A 10,435-nucleotide genomic window follows, 5' to 3' on the forward strand; every position below is an offset into this window, starting at 1 on the left:
TCTCTGTGTAGCCCTGGCTGTCCTGGCACTCACTTTGTAGACCAGGCTGGCCTCGAACTCAGAAATCCGCCTGCCTCTGCCTCCCGAGTGCTGGGACTAAAGGCGTGCGCCACCACGCCCGGCCACACTTTGTGTTTCAGCGCCATAGTAAGTCCAAGGCAAATGGAAAGAGTGAAGCGCTTACATCTAACACTTAGTGCATGGTAGCCACAGCCCATCTTGATACTGTCCCCTCTTTCTACTGAGGCTGATCCAGATCTGTGGGCCTCTTGGAAAGCAGGATGTATGAACCCTCCATCAGAGCACTGTACAGTCTCTTATATACACAGTCACTAATTCAGTTCTTTGTACACACAGACAATCCTTCATACATGGTCCCTCACAACATACAGTCTCACACACACACACACAGGAGTTGGGAGGGCAGGAAGGGACAAAGAGAACAGGAAACTGCCTCATGCACACAAGTCTCTTATAGCTCCTCATGCTCACATCCCCTCACACACACAGTCCACATAGCCCTTTACACCTTGTCCCATGCAACACACACAGGCCTTCACCCACTCACAGTCCCTATACACTGTTCTTTACACAGCTGCCAGCAGCTTACCTGTAACTATAGCAGAATGCCTGACATAAAAAAGTTGAAAGGAGGAACAACTTGTTTTCTGTATAGCTCCGGAGATTTCAGTCTGTCATGGTGAAGATGGCATGATGGGGCAGTTCACAATGGTGGACAAGACATAAGGCAGAGACAAGAAGGAGCCAGAACAAGACACATCCATCAGAGGCATGCCTTTAGAGGTTCAGTCCTTCAACTCTACCTATCCTTCCACAATTCTGTCAAACTCCATTCAGATTTTGAATCCAACAGTGGAGTAAATCATTCATTAGACTAGAGCCCTCATATTCTAGTGGCCAATAGAAATGGAAACAGGGGGCTGGTGAGATGGCTCAGCGGTTAAGAGCACTGACTGCTCTTCCAAAGGTCCCAAGTTCAAGCCCAGCAACCACATGGTGGCTCACAACCATCTATAACAAGATCTGACGCCCTCTTCTGGTGTGTCTAAAGACAACTACAGTGTACTTACATATAATAAATAAATAAATCTTAAAAAAAAACAGCAGAAATGGAAACAGAGGTGAGCCTTATGAACTGTGGTATTTCTCAGTCAGGTCAACAATAGGATTAACCATTGAAGAGATAGTCTCTCTCTCTCTCTCTCTCTCTCTCTCTCTCTCTCTCTCTCTCTCTCTCTCATACACACACACACCCACACCCACACACACACGTAATCCTCATACAAACCCCTTCACACACACACCACAAGGCTCTCACACAAAAAGTCCTCCCACTAACTCCCTAGTGCACAGTTGTTCACACTCATTTCCTCACACACAGTTCATCGCAGTCCCTTACATTCAAGCACTCCTTCATCCTATTCCTTTACACCCACAGACTCCCAAACATAAACTTCTTCTCACACAGTTCCCCACATGCATAATCCTTGGCAAACATAACAGTTCCTCACGTGTGTCCACCCCTCCCCACTTGCTCAGTTTCTCTCACTCATACTCCCTCACCAGTCACAGTACACACCTATCATCACGGTATCTTGTTCCATCTTTCCCTGGGTTTATTCACAGGATCATTTGTCCCCCCTAAGCTGCCCTGCTTGCACTAAGGCAGTGATCTTCCTGGCTAAACTGTAAGCCACTATTCCTCCCCGGCAGATCCCACACTGCAGACTCTCAGCTTGTAGGATTCTAATACTTTGCTCAGTACCTGGTCAAGGTCAAGGACCAGCTTTTGCTGGCCTAATCCCAATCCCCCTCAAGTCCTATGGGCCTTGAGCTAGACTGAGTATGACCCAGGCCGCTCACAGGCAAAGTCCTGGTAGCATGAAAGGGACTGGCTTAGTTAGTGTTTCTTTTTGTTGTTGTTTGTGTTTTGTTTTGTTTTATGAGACAGGGTTTCTCTGTGTAGCCCTGGCTGTCCTGGAACTCACTTTGTAGACCAGGCTGGCCTTGAACTCAGAAATCCACCTGCCTCTGCCTCCCAAGTGCTGGGATTAAAGGCATGCACCACCACTGCCCGGCTTTAGTTAGTGTTTCTATTACTGGGACAAAACATCATGACCAAAGAGCGAGTTGGAGAAATGGGGATTTATTTAGCTCATACTTTCTTATCTCTGTCCATAATTGAAGGAGTTAGGACAGGAGCCCAAACAGGGTAGGAACCTGCAGACAGAAGCTGATGCAGAGGCCATGGAGGGGTGCTGCTTACTAGCTTGCTCATCATGGCTTGCTCAGCCTGCTTTCTTACAGAGCCTAGGACCACCAGCTCACAGGTGGCATCACCCACAATGGACTGGGCCCTTCCCCATCAATCATGAATTTAAAAATTGCTGTACAGGTCTGCCCACAGCCCAGTCTTCTGGAACCATTTTCTCAATGGAGGTTTCCTCCTGTCAGATGACTACAGTTTGTGTCAAGTTGACATAAATCTAGCCAGCACAGTGACCGTAGCCTGCCTCGGGTCAGTGCCTCCTTCCAGGTTCCCACCCAGGAAGAGCCAATGTCCACAGCTTCTCAAGACAGAGTCCTCCCAATCCTGAAGGTCTGCACCCCCACCCAGATCTCTAATGTATTCCCTTAGGTCAATACAAGGTGGGATCACGTGGGGTTTTTCCCACACAGACAAACAGAGGGTTGACTGAGTATCAGGATACAAAGGCTCTGTCTGTTCAATGTAGTTTTTTTTTTTTTTCTCTCTTCAGCAGGAAAAGTGGAAACCTCAAACTGGGTGGACACCTAGCACCACCAGGACCACAATGCCCTTAAAGATAATTCAAACCCAATGATCAAGGCTTCCCTCAGCATGAAACCCACACTCTCTAGACAAACTCACCATCCACACTTCTGCCAGGGCACGGCAGCAGAAGACCTAGGCTGCTCACTTTGCTCTGATGCTCCGAGTATCATGTGTGTTATTAAAATGTGTCAGGGGTTGGGTATGGTGGTGTATGCCTTTTATCCTACCATTAGAAAGCTCTATGAGTTCGAGGCCAGCCTGATCTATATAGCATGTTCTATTACAGCTAGAGCTACCTAGAGAGACCCTGTCTCAAAAAAAAAAAAAAGAAAAGAGTTGGGCAGTGGTGGCACACAACAGAAGGCACCCAAGGGTAAAAGCCAGAGTGATACATCCCGGTGCACAGCAGTCCTTCTGAGTCTGCAGGGTGGGACATGAGGACTTATACCCTGGGCTGTGAGCATCCATCTTAGAAAGATGAGAAGAGCACAGAGCATCCCAGCAACAGAGCTTCTGCCGCTGCTGTCCCCACGTCGTTTAGAAGGAGCAGTGTTCAGCAGTGAATCAGGAAACCACTGGGAAATGCGATCCTAAGATCCATAAGGCTACACGTATCCTTTCAACCAGTGAGCTTGTCACATTTTAAAATACATTATGGTATTGATGTTTTACGCTTTACTTACTGTGGTGCCAAAACCCTCCAAAGACTGAGTCTTACACCTGTAAACTGATAGCCCCAGAACATTGTTGAAACATGGAGTTTGGCCCAGATAGTACAGTGGAGTCAACCAAAGGCACTGGGAGAAACAGTCTGACCCATTCAGATGTTGTCCAGTTCATGGGGGCTATCTCAAGCTATCATATATGACAGACACCCCAAGCTACTCACTCACAGGGACCACTCTGGAGCTCTACATCTTTCTTTTTGAACAAATAAGTCAATCATAGGGCTCAGGGCCCAGAGGATCAGCTATTCCAACCGGTCTCAGTTGTCTTGTTTGGCTTTGTCTACTTTTGTTATGTTGGTACCGGGGCCCAAGCTCACTGCAATCTTGTAGCGGCTGAGCTCTACCACTGAGCTGCACCCTCCCTGTTTGTCTTTAAAGACACATGAGCATCATTTTCTCATTTCAGCTGCAGGTGAACTTGCTGTCCAAATTCCTGCTGATTGCAAAATCTTGCTACGAACAGAGGAACTTTGCAACGGCCATGCAAATCCTGGGCGGGCTGGAGCACCTGGCTGTGAGGCAGTCCCCTGTGCGTCACGTGGGACTCAGGGGCTAAGGGTATGGGCACAGGGCCACAAGTATTTCACCAGTGCTTCCTCCTCAGGCTTGGAGAATCCTGCCTGCGAAGATTGCTGAGGTCATGGAAGAGCTGAAAGCTGTGGAGGTTCGTACAGATTCTTTGCAGAGCTTGCCCTGAATAACTTGTTTCACATGTCTTGGGGAACTCGTAACAGGCTCATCTCAGAGAATCCTAAACACACAGGCTGGGCATGGTGGCACACACCTATAGTCCCAGAACTCAGGAAGCAGAGGCAAGCAGATCTCTGTGAACTCAAGGCCAGTCTTGTCTACATGGAGTTCTAGGCCAATCACAGCTACCTAGTGTGACTCTGGCTCAGGGCTGCAGAGCATAGTAGATAGCGGGTTGCTGGTTTAATCTGGCCTGACTTGTTTGACTTGTTTACAGGTTTGACTTTCCAAGGTGTCCTTGAGAAGGGACACAGGTATACAGTCAGATCCTGGGCCAGGACAAGTGAGAGGCCTGTTCCAGTGGCTCATAGGTGACATCATGAGTTGACAGACCGGAAACACAGACTAAATGATTGTATATTTCCCGGTGAGGCAGCAGGAGTCTCACAGACATTAGCCTGAGGCAGACAACCCCAGAGTCGCCACAGCCTTTGCTGTTCCTGAGCTCAAAGCCCAGCCTCAACTCTCAAGGACCAGGAGAGAACTGAAGTCTAATCACTGTCTACATCTGCTCAGGACCTGCAGAGGCTCCTGCAGGCTCCATTTGGGAAGGGCGGGAGGTCACCTGACTCTTCTGGAACCAGAAATAAGGAACTGCCTGTTTGAGTAGCGCTATAGTTATCAGTGTGCTGTGGCAGCAAGCTTAGGATGTCCAGCCTTTTGACCTGCCACCCAAGAACCTCAGGCTCATTTTGGACTGGGTGTTCAGTGAGGTATTAGGCAACTCTTATGCCCTAGAAGGACAGGTATTAACAGAGACAGGTAGGCTGACCCTCTGAGATAATTACCACCTGTCCCTCCCCCACCGCTCTTCCCATCCCTTCCTCCACCCCCTTCACTTCCCTGGCTGATCCTCCAGGTATTCCTGAAGAGTGATAGCCTGTGTCTGATGGAAGGACGGCGCTTCCGGGCCCAGCCCACCCTACCCTCCGCCCACCTGTTGGCCATGCACATCCAGCAGCTAGAGACAGGAGGTTTCACCATGACTAATGGAGCCCATAGATGGAGCAAACTGAGGTAAGGGGACTCCATCTTTCCTAGCAGAGCCCACAAGTCGACTAAGATGAAGAGTGAGGGCTTCATTATGGAGTAGGGGTTTCTTCATTATGACCAAAGCATCCCACCGATAAAATCAGCAGAGATGAGGAAGCTGCTCCCAGGCCAATTAGTCCCAAAGGTGAGCACATCCGATGGTATGTCACCTCTGGTCTCTGGCTCCTTACCTATTCTTTGGCTTCCTCTGCCCAGAGCCATCCACATGGCCCCAGCCTGTAGCTTTGTTCCATATCTTCACACCCTCCCACACCCGCACCTCATTGTCCACCGTAGAGAATGGCCTTCTTGGGTAGATGAGTCCTAGGGGCATCTTGTAAATAATGACCATAATGGCCACAACCAGCCCAGTGCAGGATTCCAGCCCCGCTCTGAGTATGTATGTGTGTGTGTGTGTGTGTGTGTGTGTACACGTGCATATGGGGCCCAAGGTCAACTTTAAGTATGATGCCTTAGGAGCCATTCACCTTACTTTTTGAGACAGGATTTCTCAGTGGGACCTGAGGCTCACTGTAGATTAGGCTGGTTGGCCAGCAAGACCCAGGATTCTGAATAGCTCCAGCTCCTCAGTACGAGAGATTACCAGTGCTTGCCATTGCGTCTGGCATTTTTTAATTAATTATGGGTGCTAGGGATCAATTCAGGCTCTCGTGCTTGTACGGCAAGCACTTTGCCAGCTGAACTGTCTGGCCAACCCTGAGATCCCCTCTTTAGATAGCCACCTAGTTAAAAAAAAAAAAAAGAGGTGTGGTGACTGATGCCTTTAGTCCCAGTACACAGGAGGTAGAGGCAGGTGGACCTTTGTGAGTTCGAGGCCACCCTGGTCTACAAATCCAGTCCAAGACAACCAGGGCTTGTTACAGAGAGACCCTGTCTCGAAAAATCAAAAAGAAAAGGAAAAAAATTCACTAAAAGTACATGCTTATTGCAATAGAAAAGAAAGCTATGGTGGTAAAAACAAAAAAACAAAACAAAAAAACAACCACTGGAGATAATGTTGCAAAAAAAGGGTGAAGAAATCTCATCTGTTCTTCATAGCTTTGTGTATGCACAGACATGACTGTCTTTGAAAGAGCAAAAGCAATGATATTCTTCACTTCAGGTGGGCAGCCCTGTCTGCAGGTCTGTTGTGTCCACCCCCCCCAACCCCACCCCCAAGCAGGAGTAAGGGTCCCTGAGTTCCTCAGTGCCCAGGAACCACCAGAGGTGTGTCCACCTGTGTATTAACTGAGAAGAGAGTTCTCAGTACACTGAGTCAGAAGCCCCCAAGCAGAATTAAAGCAATCAGCATAGGTTTGGGAGGTTTTGTTTGTCTTTCTGTGTTGCAGACTTCAACTGAAGCAACCTGACTTGGGTTTTCAATGAATATTTATGAAGGGGGTGGGGAGGGTCCAGGTATAAAGCTGGTCCTTATGAGTGAGCACCGAAAACCCCATCATCCTTCCATGCTGCCCTTTGGAAAAGGTTTGAAATGGTTTGAGCCACTCCAGAGAAGGCATTAGGATAAGCTGGCCAGGGAGCCTTGTAATCTCTGCAAAGTAACTAACTGAGCCTTCTCTCTCCCCCCACAAAAGAAACATCGCCAAGGTGGCAAGCCAGGTGCACGCGTTCCAGGAGAACCCCTACACGTTCAGCCCTGACCCCAAGCTACAGGCCCACCTCAAGCAGAGGATCGCCCGCTTTAGCGGGGCTGATGTCTCCATTTTAGCAGCTGATAACAGGGCCAACTTCCACCAGATCCCAGGAGAGAAACACTCACGGAAGATCCAAGACAAGCTGAGGAGAATGAAGGCCACATTCCAGTAGCCAAGTGGATTCGAACCAGGACCAGACTAAGGAAAATGGGTCAGGTGGCAGGAGCCCCCTGAGGGCTGCTGGCGGAACCTCAGGCACACTGAGTGCCCTTAGGGAAGGCAGGTTTTTTTTCTTCCCTGAAAGAAGTGCAAATGGCAAGGGACCAGCCTGAGGCCTTAGGGAAGGCCGAACCAACTCTACCCTAGCCCCATCCCCAAGGCAGCGTGGACACAGCATTCAGTGGGCCTGTTTCTGCTAGAATTTAAAAATCCAATTTAAAAAATGAAAAGGAAATAGATTCAGCTCTCCCCAGAGCTTCGGGCCTTCTTATACCTGGGTTCCCATTTATTTATCATTGACCCCCTCCAAAACCCAACACATACCCACATCTGACTCCAAAAGAGCCCAAACTTAGCTGCTTGCTGACCGGTGTTTTTGTTTCCACTCAGCAAGAAGGACCAAAACTGTCTTTTGCACTCGGCAGCTCCAAGGGTCTGGAACCTTCCACTGGAGCCCAAGATTTCTAGCAACCTGTCTTGGCCACGTTTATAAATCCACCCCACCCTCAGCCTATCCTGCCAAGTCCCCAGAGAACGGGGAGAAGCAGCCTCTGTCCCAGCTGGGCCTTCTGCCTTAGCTGTTGCCCCTCCCCGTGGCCTGTTGTTGCTCTCCACACACCCACACCCACCCCAGCTTAGAACAGCTGCAGTTGACAGGGATGCTGGGCAGAAGCTCTGCCCCCTAGAAAAGGGGGAAGAACACTGCGCACTAACAGCAGCACTAATGCAGGTTCTCCTTCCTGGGACCTCTGGGAGCAAAGCCCCTCTTTACAGTGCTGTGGGCCCCAGAAGCAGCGGCCTACCAGCCTTCAGCAGCTGCGCATGCGCACACCCATCCACTGTGTTCCCTTGGCTCTGCACACCACTAGCGCTTTGTTAGACGGACAAAGACGTGAGTCAAACTGCTGCCTTAGTGGTATCAGACTTCTCGATTTCTGGATCCTCAACAACTGGCGCTGGGCTTTGGCTCACTGGGAAGGGGTCGTCTGGCCAGGAGGGCTGGGAGTAAGATGGACAACAGCAGGTGGGAAAAACTCCCGCTCGGACACCTTAGGCAACAACCCAAGCCCTGCCTGCCACACGACCAAGACTGTTCTGTATTTTAGAAGTAGGGATTTTGTAGTGAAGCAGCTAGTGGTATTTCTAGGAAGCTGTGATTTGTGACCAAATGCTGGACTTTTAATGCTGAGAGGAGTTTCCTCACATGAATTTGCTGGAGACGCCAGCCCGTGCTTACACTGGATGTAAGTGGGACTGAGAGTCCTGGCATGCATATGCAACTTACTGTTTTGGGACTTTTCTATAAGGATTAAGTTCTGTTGATCAACGCCTACGTTTTCAGATTTTGTATCTAGTGCAGGAGGTGTCCAGCGCAAACCAGCATTCCAATGGTGCTGACTTATTGCGTGGGGAAAGTGAACAGGCTTTTGGCTTCAGCACTGTTTGCATGGCGCCCTAATGTCACAAGGTACAGATTTCTAAATAAAGTAATTTCTACCAAGCTACTGTTCTACGGTCCATTTTGTAGATTTCAAAAGCAAAACCCACGCTGAGGCTAACGTCTTTCTTGGCTGGGCAAGGGAACCTCACCTAGGATCTCCAGGTGCTTCAACGGGAAATAAGCTCAGCCTAGTACTGAAAGCCAAACTTCCAGGTCATACCCCATTCTGCATGACATTCACTCTCCTTATCACAGGGACCAGGTCTGGCACACTCACCTCTAATGCATCTGTCCTCTCCAAAACCAAGACTCTGATGACCACAGCTCATTTCCCTATAGCACCAACTGTGGAGGGGTGAGGGGACGGTTGCCCTGCTGTAATCTGTCCACCCCAAGCAGTTTCTACTGATCGGCCTGCAGACAAGACAGAGCTGGCCAGTTCCCTTGGCCACCCATTGGGACCTCTCCTAGGCCTCCAGTGTCTCAGAGATATGAAGGGGGTGGGGAGCAGATTACATCTCTGTGTACTCATTCCGGACACAGGAAAGATAGTGACAATAGAGTTACCTGCCTGGTGATGATAAAGAGTTAAAAAGGGGGGGGGGGGGACAACCAGTGGCCCAAAGGCTCAGTGAACCTTACCTCTCAGGTCCCGGCCTTGTGCTGAGCCTGGAGCTTAGTCCTGAGCACCGTACCTGAGGGAAGCCTCCAGCACAGATGGAGTTTAACTACCCTAAGACCACTAGACTGAAAGTAAGCTCAAGATGACCACATGGTGTGTTGAATGGACAAAAAGGTGCCACCATCGCCAGCTGCCTGTCCCCAGAGCCACCAGATCCCATCACATGGGGGGTGGGGTGGGGCTTGAACCAGGTGATAAAACACCTTGAAAACAACAGGCTGTACTCAGAATACTGTCCCCAGGAAGCTAGGCTTGGAATGGCAAGTAGAGGTGACCTGGCCTGCCCCAGTCCTGAGGAACACAGCCAGTGGTCCTTAGTCTTTATTCAAGCCCCCAGTCACAAATCAGTAAAGAAACAGCCCGCTAATCTTTGCGCTACATTGTTGTTTTCAGTCCCACAGCAGGAGACCACCACAGTCCCAGAAGCAAGATGGCAGACTGGTACTCCCTTTGACTTCACTGATCTCTGTAAAACTGGGGCTACTAGGGACTTACTTGCCATCTTTTTATGATGTTCCTTTTCTTGTCTTAACTACGTTGGCCAAGAATTCTACACTAAGACGAACTTTGAGTATCTTTTTCTTAGTCTTAATCTTGAGGGAAGAGGTGATATTTTGTCACCTTTTGTTAATAGATACATTTTACTTTGCTAGAAAGATTCCTTTTTGTAGTGTGTGTGAACCCTGACCGCTATCAAATCTAGCACCCAAATGGCCTCCTTAGCTAGATTACTCAATTAGATACAACATGTATCCATCTTCCAAAGCCAAAGGAGAGTGGAGAGGATGGGCCTACTAATTACACAGATAAACAACACATTCTGGTGCACTAGCCATAAAAGGTGCCAGAGCTTTGTGTTTCTAGAGCTTTTCCGCAGGCTGTTTATGAGTAGTAATTAATGGGCGAAGCACAAATATAAAAACAAAAACAAAAACAAACGAGCTGCCTCCTCCCATCTGTCCTCTTCACTCGATCTTATTATATTGTACCTTGATTAAATGCTTTTAAAAAAAGATTTATTTGGGGCTGGAAAGATGGCTCAGCAGGTAAGAGAGTGCTCTTACCGAAGGTCCTGAGTTCAAATCCCAGCAGCCACATGGTGGCTCACAACCA

The 10,435-nt window shown here is 49.0% G+C and overlaps 1 protein-coding gene across 1 annotated transcript in view; it reads left to right on the top strand.

The window, feature by feature from the left end:
• Positions 1-8,701, top strand: part of Kndc1 (kinase non-catalytic C-lobe domain containing 1) — a 47,218-nt gene extending 38,517 nt beyond the window's left edge. The window contains exons 27-30 of the mRNA XM_021167366.1: positions 3,950-4,072; positions 4,148-4,207; positions 5,153-5,310; positions 6,921-8,701. Coding sequence (XP_021023025.1) covers positions 3,950-4,072; positions 4,148-4,207; positions 5,153-5,310; positions 6,921-7,152 — 573 coding nt within the window. The 3' untranslated portion in view covers positions 7,153-8,701. The remainder of the gene's footprint in view (positions 1-3,949; positions 4,073-4,147; positions 4,208-5,152; positions 5,311-6,920) is intronic.
• Positions 8,702-10,435: the final 1,734 nt, after the last annotated feature.

This window comes from Mus caroli, chromosome 7 (genome assembly GCF_900094665.2).
Source record: "Mus caroli chromosome 7, CAROLI_EIJ_v1.1, whole genome shotgun sequence".
Classification (NCBI taxonomy): Eukaryota; Metazoa; Chordata; class Mammalia; order Rodentia; family Muridae; genus Mus; species Mus caroli.